Here is a 20394-nt window from a genome sequence, read left to right as displayed (position 1 = left end):
CGTGGGACCGGGGACCTCCCGCAGGCATGCCACTGAAGACTGCCTGACCACCGTGCTTGGGGCGGCAAAAAAGCTAGAGCCGCCCCTGCACTCTGGTTACCTTTTCCAGGCCAAAAGAAGAGCTCTGTGGAGCTCAAAAGCTTGTCCCTTCTACCAGTGGAAGGTCCAATAAAAGATATTGCCTCACATAGCTTGTGTCGCTCAATAATTCTGTGTGACAACTTATTTGGCTTCATATTTCCTCAACAAAGCATGCAATAAGTCTCAAACAAGTGAGCACGAGTAATCAGAAAACATACTGTACAGTTGGTATTTAAAAATTAAATATGTACAAGGAAGCCAACCTATTTCTTATCCGGGCAAATTATTTCTTGATTTCAAGTCAAAGAGCATTTGGTCTTTATAAGGAGTACATGGTTCGGCAGAAGACGTCAAGGCTCAATCCTAGAATCTTTGCTTATGCAAGTAGGGTTGCAGGCCAAAGCCTATAATTATCTAAGAATCTAGATTGAGTGGGATGCTCAGGGGCTGCAAGCCACAGTCCCCGCTCTACTGCCTTTGAAGTCAATAGCAAAACTCCCATTGGTGTCAATGGGCCTGATTCTGATTTCACACAGGGGTTCACCACTCCACTGCCATCAGCTTCCGTGGAATTACTCCTGAATAGCATCTGTTAGTGAGAGCAGAGTCATGCCCAATGAGAGCAACACCTGACCCCCAGACTTAATGAACACACATATGTTAGCAGCAGTGCTGATATAGTTTCACCAAAGTGACACCTGAAAGATATTTATTCACTGAACAAAATGATAGAAAATATAAAAATAATTTCCACATTTGTCTTTAAGTGATAAGAGGCACGGATAAGAGGAATATTTTTTAAGGATTTGATTAATTTGGCAGTCAGTAGTCAGAATTACACTGTAATTATGGATTAATTGGCTCTCTGAATTCACCCTGGGGCATACAACTGTACGTATTGCAGGCGAACAGCCCATCATTAAATTATCTAACTAACTGTTCCACCTTATTCTCCTAGTCATTCCCAAACAGCACTCCACACAAGAGACCAGTATTACATATGGAATGCGGGAGGTGCCAATTGTGCATCTTATAAAAGTAGTGTATGTTTTTCCATGAAATGTTTGCTCACACTCTTACACACACAGTTACATTTTATTTCAAGGGAATTTTTCACATCCTTTAGTATTTCTTTTTTCCCCGATACAATGCCAGTTTTGCATTGAAAGCATGCAGGAATTCAAAAGTTGGCTTCCCTGTTTCAAATCTTTACTTATAAAGGCAAATTCATTATTCCTCCGCTTTCCCAGATCACTTTCCAAGTGAAAAAAAAATTATAAAATGCTCTGAGTTCCTGGTAAAATGACTCTTTCTAGTTTGCTACAAAACATGACCCCCCACTCAAAAAACCCCCAAAATAACCAAAAACCGCTAATTTTGACTAGTTCTGCTTTTTTGTTCTGCGCATTTTGCACAGCCTCTGGGATGCTGCGTTTAAACCGAAATTCTGTGTGGTTTTTTCCCCCTTATCTTTTATGCCTCAAAAATGCCTGCCAAATGTTTATTTGACAGAGCCACAGAAAGCTGTCAGTGTCCCATTTGCAGATTTCTTCAGGCTCCTGTTAGCAGTTGCCTTATTTCATCACAGTAAATGGCTGCTTATAGGGATCACAAATTAGAAGTAATTAAATCTTGAGCCAGATACATTTTGGCATTGTTGATCTCAAATTTCAAATCTTTGGTATCCATGAAAACTGACTGTCATCCAGATCACCCACGTTCTGTGGCACCTAACCCCAGAGACTGATCCTACGCATCATTTCATACAAGAGGAACTCATCCCACACCACTACTGTACAAGGCAACATGCCCCTTCTCATTCATACAAAATGTCCCTTTCTTTGATTTCAGTGGAATTACTCCTGATTTACATTGGTGTAAGTGAGAGCAAAATCAGCCCTGCAACTAGAGCAGGACCTGATCTCAACACTATAGGAACTTAAACTTCTACATTGTCTCAGTAATCACAGAACGGTTCTCTAGGCTGACCAATTTCACACCAAGGAACAGTAAAATGATTGCATGTTTCAGTTCCCAGATCAACTATTGCCCCTACCATACATAGCAATGCGATATGGGCACATAGACAGACAGATGATGAGATAGCACAATGTGGAAGGGTTACAATTCCTGGCTCCAGATCCTTAGCTACATTTGTTAAGTGGTGCAGTTTTTCAGCAGAGAGAGAGAGAGAGAAAGAGAGAGAGAGAGAGAGAGAGTGTGTGTGTGTCATGAGGGCAGTAAAGAAATTGTCCTATATATGGAATTTTCAAAGATGCTTCTGCTAACAGACCTCACCCCTTTGCATGTTTTTAAACTGAGCTGCAGAGATCTAATAAACACTAATTTTAATTCACACATGAATAAATGTTGAAGAAATATTAATACAATAAAATTATTGTGGTGAGCATCATTCTAAGATCACTTTGCTTATTATTAAAATACTTCAACAGTCACTTTCACCCTTATCAGCCACTTTTACTACAGGGTCAAGCAGGGGAATTCACATTCCTGCTATTATTTACAACAACAAGCAACAACATGAACCTAGATTCATATAGCACTTTTCATCCTCAGACATTCCAAAGATCTTTACAGACTGTATATACTGAGATCGCGCACCCACCGCGAAAACATGGCAGGCATTCTGTGCCAGCAACACTACACACAATGAAAATTAAAACCATCTGTAATTTAACCTGCATAAGTTATCGATATAGCAGGCAGCATCACTGGAATCTGATCAAGGCACTAAGCAGAACATCTCTGAACGTCACCTTGAAAAAAAAATGCCCGAAGATCTTCACTGACCAAAAAAAAAAATGGTTAAGGCCTCAGTATTACCTCTCATGCAAAAGAGATCACCTCCAGCAGCACAGTGAACTCCCTAGAACCACCCTGGTTTATTGGCTCAATTCTGCCTCAGAGGGAAGGCTGCCACTCACTGAATCAACATAACTTCCTGCAGTACCTAGGTTTTTCTTGGAGTTCTCCCATCCAAATCCCAACTCTGCTGAGCTTAGGAGATGCAATGAAATCACTGTCTGAGGTGGTATGGCTATAACCCATGTGTTTGTGACATCACAGTCTGTCGCCATAGAAATGATTGTGATGTTACAAATACAGCATTGTGACTTTGCTGCAGGAAGAAAGAGGAGAAGGTTGGTGTGAAGAAGCAATTCCTGCTTTAAATCTAAACCACTCTTTCATTTAGGAGTTTTGCCTTTAACTTCAGTGGAAGCAGGATGGGGCCCTTAATTAGCAGACACATAGTTGTCAATAGTCCCTGTCTGGCTAGCGCTGTTGCTGGGTTTTGGACTCTGTTCCAGGAAGGAATAAGCCCAGCCAACATCCCAGCTCCCCCGCTTGAGCACCACAGGAGTTTGTTTTTGTAAACAATGTCAGCCTCCTGCCTTTCAGAGGGGAAGTAAGGAAGTTTCTCCACATGCAGGGCAGGCCACTTGAGTGCTCTGCCTGGCTGCTTTCCCTTTGCTTTCACAGGCCCCAGCAAAAGCACTGAGAGTGCCTGGGGGAGGATTCAGCCAGATGGCCCCAGACAGTGGCTGCACTACCCTGGCCCCCTCCCCTCCAGGGGATGACAGAACCATAGCAAATGCATAGCTGGGTCAGCAAGTCCAGGGGGCGGAGGGCAGAAATTCTCCCTGGGGCTGACCATCCACTTGCTTACAGCTTCACTATAGGGGCTTGTGCAGTGGAGAGAGGGGTGTAATTAGTTGTGCTGTGGGGACAAAGATGCATCAATGGTGCTGGGTGGACAAGAAAAATAAACTGAAATGGAGCAGGGGGGACAAATGGCAGGAGCTCAGGTTGGAGAAAAACAGGAGCACCTTGAAATGAGAGAAAGAGGCAGGGAGAAGCCTCATAGTCCTGCTCCCCCATTGAAGATGTTAGGGGGAATGGCCCTACTGCTTTCCTCCTGAAAGCAGCAAAGGGGGTCAGAGTCTCCTTCCTTGCAAGCAGATAATGACAGGTCCAATGAGCCTGTTGGGAAAGGTTTGGGGGGATTTTTTGGGTGGTAGAGTTTTGAGTCTCCTTGTGGGGCCCTCCCTAGGTTCAGATAGGCATCCACACTTCTGTCTGTCTAGCCAAACCCCACAGCTTTAAGACTTTGTCTGTTTCACCCACGTATGGCATCCTAAAACCTCGACTGTAAGCTGTCCGCGTAAGGGCTGTCTTCTCTGGTGCTTGGCTCTACAGTGCCTGTCACAATGGAGTCCTGATTGGAGTTCCTAAGTGCTACCATAATAAAAATAATAAGATATAGATATATTCAACATACTTCCAAATGCATCAGAAAGCTCATACAACCCCCTGGTGGTTGGAGACTTCTTGCCCCCTACACACACACCCTAGCTTACATGAAGAAGAATTGTCAGTCGAGTTTATTTTTAAGAACACAAAAAGTTAAGCCACACAGACGTAAGGTAAGTGGATTTAAGTTTAAGGACCAAACTCTGTATTCCAAAATTCTCCTGACTTTGACGGGCAGTTGAAGTGCATAAGGAAGGAAAGCTGTCTCAGGCACCTATATATTCAAGATTTCCCCAGCATGAAAGTTTCTCCTATTTTGTATTACTTGCAACTTCAAAGCTGCTTAGACTGCCAAATGTGATCTGGCCAATTAGTATGAATGTAGAGAGTAATAGATCAGCAACACAACAGCATAACCATGCTGGATTTGTGTAAAATCATCTAAGAAAAGCTAAAGATAGCACCATCCAGGATGCAAGAATCAAGAGAATTCAAAGTAATGAGCCTGATTTGGATCTCACACCAGTTTTCCAACAGTGCAACTCCCTTGATTTTAATGGAGTTATTTCTTATTTGAACCAGGGTGAAAGGAGAATCCAGCCCATAGAATGTTAAATTACATAAACTACCTAATTGAAAGGGCACAGTAAAGATATTTTTCATGTATTTGAAAAAGCCCTTTCTTCTGTTATTTCACTAACTACTTGGAAGTGTAGAGTGAAAGTTGGTTTCATAAGTGAAATATGCTTCTCTCTAATGTGCACGTTGGATTCTCTATTGCAGGGCTGCTGATAAACACTGGGCTGTGCATATTGGTTTGTTTATTGTAGGGCTATTTACCAGGACTGGGGTGCTGATATTTTTTCTTTTAATAAAAGCAATATAAAAGACTTTGTTTTGTGGCAGGGGGAGTGCGAGGGGCGGGGGGATGAGGGGGAGAGGGAGATGAGGAAATTACATGGAGATTGAAAACAAAAGAAGCCAGGTCCCAAATTTGACTTATCAACATTGGCAGTGTCCTTTTAAATCTGTGTAAAAGATTACAATTACATTGGGTTAAAGATGCTAGCAAAAGGTTGTGCCCAGAGACAACTGCTGCCTTCAGATACGCACACCACCTTTCATTGTTGTTAGTGGCACTTGCTTGTATCTTAGGGCAAAATTAGTCCTCAATCATTTTATAGAGACATTTTTATGGGTCTCAAATGACTCTACAAAGAATGGTGCCCCATTCTGAATCCTCAGTATTAATGGATCTTAACTAATCTCCAACAGATTGTGTGATAGCAATCAGAGAACACATCTCATTCCAGAACACAGAAACATAGGAATTGCCATCCTGGATCAGATCAGTGGTCTATCTATTCCAGCATTTTATATCCCACAGTGGCCAGTACTCTGAAACATCTGTTAAGATGTATGAAACCGTACAGAATGGTTGGTGTAACCTGCTCATACAAAAAGTTCTTTTCTGACTCCCAACCATCAGAGGCTTATGAGAATTTGTAGCCTCTCAGCCAAAAATGGAGAATGGTGATCTTCAACTGGAAGAAATTCAGCAGATGGGTTTCCAAGAAGACATTCTCTGAGCAACAGGAAAGGATGTCTCTCTCAGGTTTTAAAATTAGATAAAATCAGGACAGCAGCACTAAGAAGTTTTCAAAGCACTGATCAGGTGCATCTTCAAGAGAATAAAAAAATATTGCACACACCTTTGGTTACCATGGGAAAACTTAATGTTCATCCCTACAGTACAACACACCCTCTTTTCAGAATTCCAGAAGTCTGTTTATCTAAGCAAACCTCTCAGTTCAGTCTGTTACTAGCTGGCATTTCTAGTTTTAATACCCTCAGAAGAAGATAACTAATGAAAACCTTGAAATCAAAGTTAAAAGTGAAAGGCAAAGTGGAAAGTGGCACCTTTTTACTACACTACTGCCTATGTAAATGCTTGGCTTAGAGATGAAAATCCAATATTAATAATATTGACTGTTGCATTTTTATTTACCCTTTTTTTCTCGCTGTTGTTTTTATAGCAGCCCATGTTCCTGTTGTCTCAGGCACACATAAGCACTGGAGACGGCCAGCTGCTTTCAGTAAGGATATTGCTGTCTTTTCCATGGCAACAGATTGTAATATAGATACTAGTTTTAAGACATAAGCTTAAAAGGACACTGTCAAGTTACAGTATTTTTTTTCCATTTGTCTAAAACAAATTTCCCCCAGGCTCCAATCCTGAAGCCTGAAATTGATATGTGTTTCCTTGCCAAAAAATTGTTATAGGGTTGGCCAGGAGAGGTGGGCTGAGCAACCTAGTCCATAAGGCAAAACCAGAGTCTCATAGCAAAATGTCTCTGAATGTATGAACTAGATTAAAAACCTAGAATCCAAAGACACTCCTATGGCTTTGGTTGTGTTTTGAATCTAAAACTGAAAAGGACTTGTTTACCTTGTTCCTGCTGAGATGTGGCCAAAATCTCTCAAAACCAATCATCAACTACAACCAGCTTGACATATGGATTAAAGTTTTTTCTTTAACTTTTAAATTTTCTGTTTTCTGTTGTAAACATTAGTACATTGAAGGTTACTGATGTACACAAATTGCTTACAGATTCTGAATAGTGTCTTTTCAAAGTCAGGGAATGTTGTCCAGATTACAATGCTAGTATTTTGTTGTGCTCTTTCTTATGCTAATTATTTCCATCTTGGGATCAAACAAAATTAATAGTAATTATGGTTTCTAGCCATTCAAATATGGAGAAAGCAGGCTTTAGAAGGAAGTTACATCTCTCAACAAGTGTACACTGCTCACCATTCGTGTGGTTGAGAAGCTGAACCTTTCTGCACCCTCCTACACACTACGATATCCTGTGGAGTTTCCTACTATAGACTAGCATTAGCCTCTACACTAAAGAGATGAATGAAAAACGAATCTGAAGACTTCACTGAAATATGTTTTTCATTAAAATAATTGCCTTTAACAGTCACTGGTTTACTTTAGCAACTTTGAAATTGTATTAAACCTAAGAGATAATGTGGATTTACGATAAACTTTAGATTATATTAACCATCCTGCTTCTATTACATTGCTTGTGCCTAGGAATGTAGCAATAAAAAGAATCTACTGTGCTAATGGTGCCATACATGATACCTACTTTATCTCCTTCTGCCACACTGCCCCCTATGTACTGAACAATCTTCCAACTCCAGTGTGGCAAGCCATTACATTCTCTTCATTCAAATCCTTCCTAGAAAATTGACTTCTTTTGCAGTGTCCACAAAAAGTGATTCCGTCTCAAAAACTAAATCCTAGTTATTCCCTTCTCTGTGTCCTATCAACTGTTGCTATATAGTTTAGACTGGAAATTTTAGGGGACAGGAACGCTGTGTATTTTATATCACTTCGCTAACAAATAGTAAGAAATCAAGCATGGTTAATTTTGTTAGGCCTGGACAACTTAACACAGTGGCTCGCAACCTTTCCAAACTATTGTACCCCTTTCAGGAGTCTGATTTGTCCTGCATACCCCCAAGTTTCCCCTCACTTAAAAACTACTTGCTTACAAAATCAGACATAAAAAGACAAAAGTGTCACAGCTCACTATGACTGAAAAATTGCTTTCTTTCTCATTGCTACCATATCATTATAAAACAAATCAATGGAAATATAAATATTATACTATACACTGAAATGTAAGTACATAGAGCAGTATAAACAAGTCATTGTTTGTATGAAATTTTACTTTGTACTGACTTCGCTAGTACTTTTTATGTAGCCTGTTGTAAAACTAGGCAAATATCTAGATGAATTGATGTACCCCCTGGAAGACCTTTGTGCACCCCCAGGGGTATGTGTTGAGAACCACTGGCTTAACATGTAACTTTGGGTGGCGGGGAATGGGAAGGCATATATTCACATATCAACCTTTACAGTAATTCAGTCTTATGTGGGCTTAGCAGGATAAAAAATCCCCCCCCCCCCCGTTTTTCTGGAAGGACTCAAATTGTAAAGTTTGGAACTAGAAAATTCCTCAAAATTCAGAAATGATCTTGGGTTTTGGTTCAGGCCCATCCAATTTTTTTCTCCTCAAAATGTTAAATCCATATAGTCCTTTAACCCAATCATTTATTATGTCAGGTAGCACACAGGACTCCCATTTTAAATTCAACTTTCAAAATATCCTCTGCCAAGATGATGCTAGTCACAGGGAGTAAAGAAAGGCATCCTCAACTACTGTCAATTCCATTGCACAAATGTGCACTATTGACACTGATGTGCAAAGTATTTTAGAAAGGGCAGGAGAGTGCCTCCAGTCATTCAAGTCACTAGATGTAGCCAATGTACCTTGCGTTAGCGATTGGTTGCTACCGTTTTATAAAGAATCTGAACACTAGAATAATTTTAAAGCAACCGTACATTTCACCTAAAACTAAGTTGTAAAATAATCATTTCGCTTATTATTAGTCACTCCAGTAAAGTATTAAATTAGGCCTCACTCCCGCAAAGATTTATGCACACGTTTAACATTACAACTGTGAACAACTCATGCAAGTGAAGTTCAGCAGGTGGGTAAGTCTTTGCAGGATGGGAGCCACAGTGAGGAAGTGTGACGGTTTAAAAACAACAAATTCAAATGATCTGACATAGTTTAAATCATGTTTCTCTCTCTTCTGCATTACCCAGTTTTTTTAAACCAAAATGTAAACGTTATGCAACTTTGAGCAAGAGGCAAACACAAGGCAGTATATTACATGTGTTCACTGGTTGTGTTTTACCACTGTGATTAAATTCATCTGCCTGCTCTCTGGTCATTCATCCCATTACAACCAAAGCAAATAGTTCTAAGGGATATACTCTTGCTACTGCACGATGAATAGCAGGTGAAGTTTTCTTTCTCTTCCTTTCCTTTTGCTAATACAAAGAAGCTCAAAATAGATTGTCCACAAGGGATATTGTAACCTCACCAGACAGTGTAGCATTTCCCTACCGCCCTCTTAGGGTTAACTGGAGAAAACAACTTGATCTCTCCCGAGAGCGCAGCCAACCCCTCCCCAGAAATACTGTTACTTCTGCCCAAGTTCTAGAAGGACCAGGCAGCAACTCATCCTGGCACAAAGCCCTACATATTCCAGACACTCTCGGTACTTTGAAGCCATTATTTCACATATCCAGGGGCACGGGGTTTTAAGCTGTTTTTTTTATGGATAGTCGCCACAAACCTTCTGTACACTTCAAGTAATCATAATCATAATCGAATAATATCGAGAAGTCGAATTCCTCTTGAGGGCTGACGTTTTGATTTGGGTCATGGTCCCCGTGCTGTGAGTCAAACTCCGGATCCTTGTGGGTGGAACTCATCTGTGTCGCCTGGCCAAGTCCTGCTTTATTAAGAGGGAAAGGAGATGGGAGCAAAAACGGACACCTCCCTGGCTGAAAAGCTGTCAATTTCACGCCCACCAAAAGACAAGATCCTTCGAAGTATAAGAGGAACCGGGAGTTTAAAAAGAAAAAGAAAAAAAGTCTCCCGAGCTCCTGTTATCACCTCTCAGCTCAGTCAGCTGCACTTTTAAAGCAAGGTCCGCTCTGGTCTGTATAAATAATCCGGAATGGGATGGTGAGGTGAGGCGTCCCCAGCTGTCTGTGTGATGGGTGAGTGATCCCAGGCTGAGATTCCCCGCTCCTAGCCCCGTCACACAGCAGCTCAGTGACAAGAGTGTGAAATTAACTAGATGAACAGTGGCAACTTCCTGTTCTCAGCAGCCACCTGCAGCTAGGAGGCGGGTCCTGCCTGAGGGAGGAGCCCCCTCCTTGCAACGAGCAGAAGGGGGACGGGGGGAACTGCCCTGTAATTCGCAGGACGATCAATCCGGGGGATGGGGAGGATGAGGGGGCACAGAGAGGGAACTCGGTCAGGAGCAAGAGATGAGAGAACCCTGGGCACCGGGGAGCTGGAGAGAGGGGAGGCCGCATCTGAAAGCAGTGGGGGCTACATATTTTGGGGAGTGCAGAGAGGAGCCTATATGTATGTGCATGCGAGCGGGAGTGGGGGGGAGGATGCATGTGTTGCGGAGAGAGCCTTTAGCTGCGATGGTGGGTTTTTAGTTCAGGGTGGGAGCCTTTGATAAGGAATTTTGCAAGTGACTGGATGGGGAGCGTGTAGGAGGGAGAGATGATTTGGCCGGGGGTGTGTGTGTGTGAAGCAAGCGGGCTTGTGCATGGGCAAAAGTGGTTTGGGGAAGGGCTGTAGGAGAGCATGTGAGAGAGGCTGGAAGGAGATGAATCCGTCCAGAGAGACTGGGGATGGGGAATACATAGACGGAAGAAAGGAGGAACAGAGGAGGGAAATGGAGAAGGCCGGGGGGAGATACACCGGAAAAGAAGAGAAGGAAGGAAAGGGACCGAGTATTTGCACAGTACAGCAAACTAGACTTTACAAATATGGTGGAAGAGATAAGGAGAGACGTAGCAGAAGGGGGAAAATAGAGAGGAGGAAATGAAAAGTGAAAGTGAAAAGAACAAACACAAGGGATACAAAATAATGTTTTTAAAGGGCTTTATACTTAATACAGAGCTTAAATGGCAAACAGGAGGTGGTTATTTTTAAAGGGGTGGATAGTACAGACTGTAGGGGTATGGCCAGATATTTGCTGAAAGCAGCAAACTGCCTAGGGCAGCCTTGTTCAGCCAGCCACTTTCCCCTGGCTATCATTTCTTTCTATGCTGAATAAAATTCTTCCTCTTGGATCCTCCCTCCCCACTCCTGGGATTGTTCATGTGGTTGCACTTGTTTTATGTGCTCTGGAGGGTCTGTTGCATCCCAGCCATCCTCTGCTCTGCCCCCAGCCACTGCTTCATGCAGTTCTTACTCCTTCAATCATCTGTGGATTTTCACTAAACCCAGTGTACGACAGTGGACAGGTTTTGGATTGGACGTATCCAGCAAACAAGGACTGGCCTCTCTGGACTAGGATGCCTTTAGGAAAGAGAAATTTTGTGTCCATCTTCAGAAGGCCTCTATTCTGCTCATCCCTTGCTCATGGGGGAAAAAAATCTTACAAAGCCAATCATCCAGCTCCCTTTATGCACTTCCCACTGACCACACTACCAATGCAACCAGCCTCCAGACGCCCTTAATCAGCTTCTCCACCAATCAGCTCCATATTTGCCTCAATTCACAGGACATCCTTCCTGAGCTAGTCCACAAAGCTGCTACCCCCTCCTGCATCAAAACTCACCTCTGTCGTGCTGCCTGGGACATGGCTGTCATTGGGGGTTCTGTATACCTGTACTATATGTTTTATTTCTTAAGCATATGTTGTATTATCTAGGTATCTACAGGACTCTCATTACTATAGTGTTTGAGCAACTCACAGTCCTTCAACGTGTCCAGTGAGGTAGGGGAAAGTGCTGTTATTCCCACTATACAGATGAAGAAGGAGGCACAAAGAGGCCTTTGTACCCTTCAGCATGTCACTTAGGCACAGGTTTTTAAAGATATTTAGGTGTTGCTGCGCTCAGAGTTGCAGTCTCACTGATTTAGGCACCTAACCCTCATTTTTCAAAAGGGATTTAGGCACTTGGGAGCCTGTATCCCACTGTCTTTAAAGATCTGGGCCTAACTGACTTACAGATGGTTACACAAGAAATCCGTGTGAATTGGTCTCCCAAGTCCTAGGTTAGTGCCTTAACCACTGGACCATCCTTCTGCTCACTATTATCATAATGTAGCCAACACTTGCTGGCACTTTACTTGTTTGTTGCTCTCCCTTCCTCTCATTTTCATGTCTCTTAGTTCTGAAAGACAAGATGGGTGACAATATCTTTGGGCCAAGTTCTCTTGTTTTATCATTTTTCCTCTTTGGGGCAGATAATGTGCCTTCGTCTGTGTTTGGAAAGCATCTCATATATTGCTGCCTCCACCAGATACAAATAATAACAGTTTGAAAGCTGATATTGAATATATTACATTTATATATAGCATCTTCATCCACCATTGGAGTGAAGCTACTAATGGGATGGAACGTTGGAGGGGTGTAGCACTCAATACTTCCTGACATGAAATGAAGACGATAATAAATGCAATAACATTCCTCTTGTAGTTTCAGGTAGACAAAGAGAATTACCCTCACTGGAATATGACTTGAATAACATGCTAACACTTCCACTATCACAGAAAGTGTCATGAAATATTTAAAGCTAGATTTTCAAAAAGGCGGGTGCTATTGTGTACCTAGTTTGCATGTGCTATTACTGTAGTTCAGGGGTGGCCAACCTGTGCCTGAGAAGGAGCCAGAATTTTCAAATGTACATTGCCAAAGAGCCACAGTAATACGTCAGGAGCCCCCCATCAGCTCCCCCTGCTCCTAGCGCCTCCTGCCCACTGGCAGCCCTGCCGATCATCGATCATCGCCTAACTCTCCCTCCCCGCACCTCTCGATCAGCTGTCTCATGGCGTGCAGCAGGCTCTGGGGGAAAGGTGGGAGGAGTGAGGGCACGGCAGGCTGAGGGTAGGGGGCAGGAAGGGGTGGAGTGGGAGCAGGGCCTGTGGCAGAGCCAGGGGTTGAGCAGTGAGCACCCCCCAGCATATTAGAAAGTTGGTGGCTGTAGCTTCAGCCCCGAAGTCGGTGCCTATACAAGGAGCGGCATATTAACTTCTGAAGAGCCCCATATGCCTCCGGAGCCACAGGTTGGCCACCCCTGCTGTAGTTGTACACACAACTGTGATATTTACAAAAGCAGATGGTTAGGAATGCCATGAAGTCTAGTGGTATTTTCTCCACAAGTACACACTGCATGATACAATTTAAACAGACGGAGAAGAATCATAGTCTAGTCCTTAATTGACTGAACATTATGCTGACATTGATACTATATGTTAACCCAACAGAGATTAAGCGGGCAATCCCACACTTAATTCATGCACAACGTACGTAGTAACACAATAGCTTCCTTGGAGTGAGCAACTTGAGCTTTCTTCTGCACTTATTGCCAAAACAGCCAGGAAAGACAATTGACTGGGTTTCCACTTTGTCAGCACGTATGTGCATGTGTGTAAGGAAAACAGAGAGAGGCTCACAGGCCACTTATTTGCCTCCTTTCATGCAATATGATGCGTCCTCCTTGCCTGTCTCTTATGTCGCTGCTGGGGCCCCTGAGTCACCTTGAAAAAGATCCAGTGCTGCTTCTGTAGTCAAGCTTGAGACAATTCTTTAAATCTCTACAGACCCTCTCTCTCTCTCTTGGTCTCTGGGTGTGGTTTCATATAATCTATGTTACTACTGAAGTCAGGGCCCTGCTGCTGCTGCTGAGAATAGGTACAACAGTTTGAGGGTCTATCCTGTTTCTGAGGTTAGTGGTCTTGGCTAGTGGGATTAGAAAAAGAGGCCACCTCAGAAAGCATTGCTGCCAATGGGTTTGGGTTCTGAAGGCATCCTGAAGCACTTATATCTGCTATCACTGCCATCTCTAAAGATAGCTGCAAGCAACAAGGACACTGAGAAGACTGATGATTTCAACAGAGGAGACTGGCCTGGGTTTAAGAGACAAACCTGTAGATTAAGGACTGTAAGATCCAATGGGGTGAGAACATTGCTTAATCTAAATCTGGCTAGTGTGATAAGAGTTAAGATTGAGACTGCGTGCTTATATTTTCTTTTCTTTTGGTAACCATTCTGACTTTTTGCTTATCACTTACTATCTATCTTTTGTAATCAATAAACTCATTTTACTATTTATCTTTACCAGTGAGTTTGCCTGAAGTGCTTGGTAAATCTCTCAGGTTCACAAAGACTGGTATCAGACATGCCAAACCCGTGGAAAAAATGCAGAAATTGAACTTGGTTTTGGCTTAATTGGCTTGTGAGTTGCTTGTTAGCTAGTTTTTGCTTGTAGCTTGTTGCTTCTTCTTTTTTTTTTTCTTTTTTTTTTTTTTTTTTTTTTTGATCAGCTTCCGGCAAGCAGGGGCAAATGGGGGAGAGAATCAGGGGTGCACAGCAGGCCCCCACAGTCCCAGACTGCACACTGGAGGGATCTAGTCACATAGAGTGTTGGGGTTCTTAGGGACTGGATTGTTTTGGCCTTATTTTGAAATAGGATTAGCTTGATTTTTGGCTTATTGTGAAAGTCGGGGTGCTTATTTACCGCATGAAAGTTGGCAATTGTGGCTAGTGTATGTCCACTTTCCATTGATGAAACTTGTATTGCTCAAGAAGGGGTCTTAAACAGTGCAAGATGGTATATTCCTGAGGTACAAGGCTGGGGGCTGGGGGGGATATGGCTGGTGCCTTTCTCTGTGTGATTCATGGGTGGCTCTGGGAGCATTCATGCAATCTAGCTGGGCATGGGGTTCCACATGCTGTTGGGCTTAGTGATAACAGCGCCTGGAGGGGTTTGCTGCTTGTCACTAGCAGCAAAGCATTGTGAGAGACAGCCCAGGCTGGAGAGTTAAGGGGGCACAGTGGTCCCAGAGTCCCAGGTTGCACCCCAGGGATCCCATCCCACTCTGACCCCCCCCCCCAGTGTTTGACCTGCACCATAATTTCCCCAAACCATGAAAATTTAAATTGATAAAAATAAAAAGCTTAAAAGTAAACACTGATATTAACCATCAAAATTATTTAAAAAATAAAAATTGAATTCTGCCAGGCCTACTCAGTGTTAGGCCAGAACTCTACACACTATCATGGGTTGTATGAAAGCATGTGTCTTCACAGAAAAATGCAACTGATCAAAATATATACCAAGCTCGAGCAAATTTTAGACAATTTTCTGAAAGAGGTTTTGACTATATTATTTTTTATGTAGGACAGGTTAGCTTTAGTTTATATTTATTGGAGGAGGAAAAAAAATACTGGACCAGCAATATACATATGAACCTTTTTCTTTAAAAAAAACAAACAAACAAAATTAAAGGTAGAGAAGGACCATATAAAAGATACGGCACTTACATATCAAAGTTAAAAATGGAGGAAATACTATTAATCTTAAAACAAAAACAAAACAAAACTGGTAGTTCCAGTGGTGTCTGTGGCATGCATAAGGAGCCTAAAAGTTACAAGTGGATTTTATCCAAGCTCTTAAAAGTGAGCTCATTGGGTCCTGACTCCAAATGACTAGTTTGGGGTTTGTTTGTTTTTCAGTAAAGTAAAGAAAAGGGGGAAAGAATGTTATTCCTAGTATGTTCTTTTAAAACAAGCACAAGCATTCATTTTTGGGGTCAGCTTGAGTCAGATATTACCCCCCAATTTCAGACTCAAAGTGGTTTGGCAAGAAAAGTCAATGGAAAAATTGCTCGTAACGTCTGTGTTCCCATTAAATTCTACAGTCTGCTCTGCAAACCAATGGAATGTACATATAGTAAAAAAAAAAAAAAAAAAAAAAAACAATAGTGAAAAAGAAGCTCTAAGACATTATTATCCCTGGCCTATCCCAAGAGTGAAGCTTATAAAAAGAACCTTCTGGTTATGGCAGCTTCACGTCCACATCTGTGAATGGGATTTCTTTGCTATAGGAAAGACTTTGAAAATGAATGACTATTTGAGGACTTTCAGCTCCAGGTCAGTCTCCTGGCAGCCCTTCTCCTCAGGGCATAACCACAGAAAGAAGGGTGAATCCCATTTCAAACTACCAACCAGTGCTTTGTAAGGATGGTTTTTTGGGAAGTTTGGAATGATCACTGGCTTGAATTCAGCCCAGTGACTGAAAGTCCTTAACATTTTATGGTTGTTTGGCCCTGTCTGTGAAATAGGCTTGGTAATCTCTGACCAACCCCTACTGCATTGATGGCTGCTCATGAAAAACCACTACCATGATTGGCATCCTTGTTACCATTCACAACACCAGCCAAGCACGGATCAAAAGAGCAAGGATGCTGAAGTATCTTCTCACCATAGAGCTGGTTCAAGAATGAGGTAAAACTTTCATTGCCCATGCTGTACCTGCTCTGTGAACAAACAGGGGGCTGCACCCAGACCTAGCTTTTACAAACTCTTATTTTGTGGCATTATGGTAACATGATAGAAAGACTTATACACCACAAATTCCTTATACTTTGCACCATGTTATTACTAACAAATTTATTTGGGCATAAGTTTTCGTGGGCTAAAACCCACTTCATCAGATGCATCTGATAAAGTGGGTTTTAGCCCATGGACGCTTATGCCCAAATAAATGCATTAGTCTCTAAGGTGCCACAAGGACTGTTGTTTTTGCTGATACAGGCTAACACAGCTACCCCTCTGAAACATGTTATTACTGTGACTTAGTGCTGCTCCTCTCCCTTTGGGCTACTCTATGGAGTTGATGGAGAGCAGAATTATGACATCAGGGATGAATCAACCAAACTGCAGCCTCCCCTCTTCTCTCCTCCCACCTACTCCTGCCCCAGTACTGGGAGTGGCTTCAGTGAGAGTTTTGTCTGCATGACGAGTGCAGGGGTTGGCCCCAAGATTTATCCCTCTTTGAGCAGCTGAGGGTAAGAAGTGTAAATACACTATATTGCTGCTTTGTTTACTGAGTTTCCCATGTTTAATCTGAAAACCCCAAGTTTTTATTTCCCCTCAGTGGGTTGCTGGTTTTCCATGGACAACATCCAGCTCAAAGCTGAGGGGAAGAGAGAAGAGAATTTCCTCTGGGATTTTTGACAGCCTTGAGAAATTACAAGAGATGCATACAAATACAAGGCAAGTTGCTAGCGGCCATCCAAGTGCTTCATATGGCTGTTAGATACGTGGACACAAGAGCTGATTTCCCAAAGCAGGTGGCAATGTGACTGGCCAACAGACAAAGGAGCAAGAAGAAACCTTCCATTTGCCCCTGTTATTTTATATTTACAGCATATTAGCATGTTGGGGGTGAAAAGGCTAGGAAAGCAAATGGAGAAAAGGAGAGGGGGAAGATACATTTGGGGGTGAAGTAAGGGTAATAGAACTGCATAGGAAAAGGGGAAGGGCCCTGTAGGTACTTATGGCTGGAGAAAGTGTGGGTTATGGGTACAGTCAGAAAGGGGGCGGTGAGGGCTTGCTCCAAAGCCCAGTGAAGTCAATAGGAGTCTTTGCACTGACTCCAATGAATTTTGGCTCAGAGCTCTAGGGTGTATGTGTTAACGAGTGTGTTTTAGCAGGTGTCTGCTGGGCCATCACATCTGCTGAAAGAAAACAAAACAAAAAACAGGCACCACCAATAAGCCTCCAAAGAAAGCCCTTTGATGCCGTGCCCCCAGCTGGCACCGCTTGTGCTGGCGTTCCCATACCAGTCCTTCGAGTTGGCCGTGCTTCCTGCTCTCAGGCTGGGAACAGATGAAAGCATAATTGTGATCATGTAAAAAAAATACATTGGCATCAGAGCATCTAAGCGGCACCATGTTTGCCTTTGAGAAGGGGGACCAGAGCTGTTTGCTGGCCTCCATCCGGCATCCGAAGAAGTGGGATCTAGACCAGGAACGCTTATGCTCAAATAAATGTGTTAGTCTCTAAGGTGCCACAAGTGCTCCTGTTCTTTTTGTGGATACAGACTAACACGGCTACCACTCTGAAACATGTCATCTAGCAGGTCTACTTCTCCCGCTTCAACCCCCCCAACTCCCTCCCCGCCTTTGAAAGGCAGCGGGGGAGGGGCTCGCCCTCTGCTGTGACTTCAGAGCCGCGCTCCCAGCTCAGGCTCCCCGGCCCTGCACCTCGCCGCCGCACGCGCTGAGCAAGTCTCGCTCCCCGGCCGCTGGGGCAGGTACCCCCCTCGCCCCGCCGCCAGCGCCTCTCCGGGAGGAGGAGGAGCGAGGCGGCTCCGAAGGACTGATCCGCACCGTCCCAGAAGGGCGGGACTTGCGCGTGGATCTAGTCAATGGCAAAGAGCCCCCGCCCCCTCCCCCTCCCAGCTCGTTTCGTCACCAGCACCCAGGGCCATCTAAACCGAGCCGCTAACTCCGCGCTCGAGCCCGATTCCTGCCCCCTGGGCGCAGGTTTCAGCGGTGGGCGCCCACGCTCGGCTTTCCTCCGGAGACTCGCCCCCGGCCCGTGTGCGCTGGCGGCTGCTTTGCAAAGCCGAGTGCAGAAAGGAGTCACCCCAATACAACCGTGTCCGCTGTTCGGCCTCTGCCCAGCGCCCGAGATTTTGCAGCAAGCGGGCCACGGCTTGAGAGGGGGTTGGAGGCACTGCCACAGCAGGGAACTGGGTGGATGTCGTGGCGTTCACACTAGATAAACCACCTGGCGCTAGTTTCTATTGAGCAGCTAGTTCCTTGGCCCGCACGAATGCGGTTATCGCGACAAGTCACGATCGGGCCCAGAGTCTCTGGGAAACGAACATGTTTCATTTCCAGATCTGGGCCCTTCCTGGTGCGAGGCAGCAGATAACTTTCCTAGACCGAGCCTTTCACAGAGGGTCTGCTCCTCTCCGCTGGTTGTCTGCCAACACTTTGCAGCTTCAGCGGCTACCGCTCCGCATGCAAGGGTTGCTAGTCTAATCCGGATTACATTACTCACACCGATACCACACCCACCTTCGCTCTCCCACTCCCATACACACGTACACAGGAGAATCACCATGGAGACTAGCCCTTGTAACAGCCTCTGCCCGAGTTTTGTATTGAATTAGGTGGCTAGTACTTGCAAAAAAGAAGGGATCATCTTTTCTAGAGAGCTCGGTGTCTTCTAAACAGCTGCTAAAGCCACGCCAGCGTCTGTGCCTATCGACCCGTCCCCGCCCCCTCTCCTATATCCCGCACGGATAATGACAGCCTAGCCCTGCGGTTCCCCTTGGGACGCGGATTCAACCCTTCTGCTGTCTACACAGCCACGGCCAGGCGGTCACACGCCTCCGAGCCCCGGCGGAGCTTGGCACGTTCAAAACCTCCGGGCTATTTTGTGAAGCGAGGGAATAACCTCAGCTGGGGCGCAGTGAAATTGCAATTTCTTCTCCCGCAGCCCGGCCATGCCGAGCGCAAACCCCACCTTCAGCCCAGATTTATGACACCAAGCAGACTCCTCCCCCACGCGGCTCACTTAACCCTTCCTGCGCTCCCCCGGGGGACCCTCCACCGCGCCGCTTTCCCCGGCTCCGAGGTGGGCTTGTGGTTTTTAAAGCCTCCCTGCGGGAGCACGCGCCGCTCGTTAACAAAAAGGTCCCGGGGACCGGGCAGCTCAGAGGCGATCGCGACTCCCAATCGCCTAGAGTCTGCTCCTGCACCAACGGAGCCGAGTGCGTTCAATCAGCTTTAAGGTACATTCTAGGTTGGGCATACACGATACTTAAACCAAATGATAACACGGTGCGCATCACCCTGGAAACCGAGAGGAGGAATATAGAAAAATGAAGGGGGGAGGAAATCCAAACGAAGGATAACCTGTCCGCTTGGTCATTGGCTATTAAAGCAACATCAAACATGAGCCAGCCCAAGTACTATTTTGTTTCTTTCCAAAATTGCACGTAACCCCTGGAACCCCCAGCCTGTCAAAGGTAAAGTAAGGGTTAATCACGCAAGGGGTTAGTAAGCAAGACTCCTGATGATGAAAGTCCCTCTGGCTGAGTTTGAAAGGAGATTTGTTCAGACAAATTTTGATCGCCCGTCCGGAGCGCTTCAAACCAAGCCTGAAAGTTTCTGTACCTTCCCCAGGCGAGGTTCTAGCAGTGGAAAACTTCCTACCTAGAGATCCTTTAGTTGTGCTTCTTGAAGCAGAAACACAGGAACACTGAACATTGCAGCTAGCCCTTAGGAAAGATCTACAACGAAATATTTGAAGGAATATAGAGAGCGCGCGCGAGAAAGCATAGAATTGGGAGGACTCTACCTTGATCCATAGACCTCATGATGTGGTGGTAATGTACCAGCCTGCAGGCAGCTTCTCTCTGCATTAGGATTTTTTTTTTAATTACTCAGTGGCAGTGGGGAAAAAAATCTTCTTTAACCATATTCAACCCAGGCTGCCCGAAGAGAGGCACTCCCCGTTGCTCGCCTCCCCTTGGTGGCTTTGGGGGTGCAAAGAGGGATCCGAACCGGGCTGAGTGTGTTCCTGAAGTGAAGTCAGTTCTCTGCTCTGAGATGTGGG

The 20394-nt window shown here is 44.4% G+C and overlaps 1 protein-coding gene across 6 annotated transcripts in view; it reads right to left on the bottom strand.

Annotated features, from left to right (window-relative positions):
* NFATC2 (nuclear factor of activated T cells 2) overlaps positions 1-20394 on the bottom strand; it is a 126814-nt gene extending 106420 nt beyond the window's left edge. For 3 of the 6 annotated variants that reach the window (XM_054046296.1, XM_054046297.1, XM_054046298.1), the window contains exon 1: positions 20137-20394. In XM_054046296.1, the coding sequence (XP_053902271.1) occupies positions 20137-20200 (64 nt within the window). In that variant the 5' untranslated portion in view covers positions 20201-20394. Of the gene's footprint in view, positions 1-9573; positions 9979-20136 lie in introns of those variants that run through there. The other 3 variants (XM_054046295.1, XM_054046294.1, XM_054046299.1) reach the window with 2 other exon arrangements.

This window comes from Malaclemys terrapin, chromosome 12 (genome assembly GCF_027887155.1).
Source record: "Malaclemys terrapin pileata isolate rMalTer1 chromosome 12, rMalTer1.hap1, whole genome shotgun sequence".
Classification (NCBI taxonomy): Eukaryota; Metazoa; Chordata; order Testudines; family Emydidae; genus Malaclemys; species Malaclemys terrapin.
This window is presented reverse-complemented; position numbering and strand designations above follow the sequence as displayed.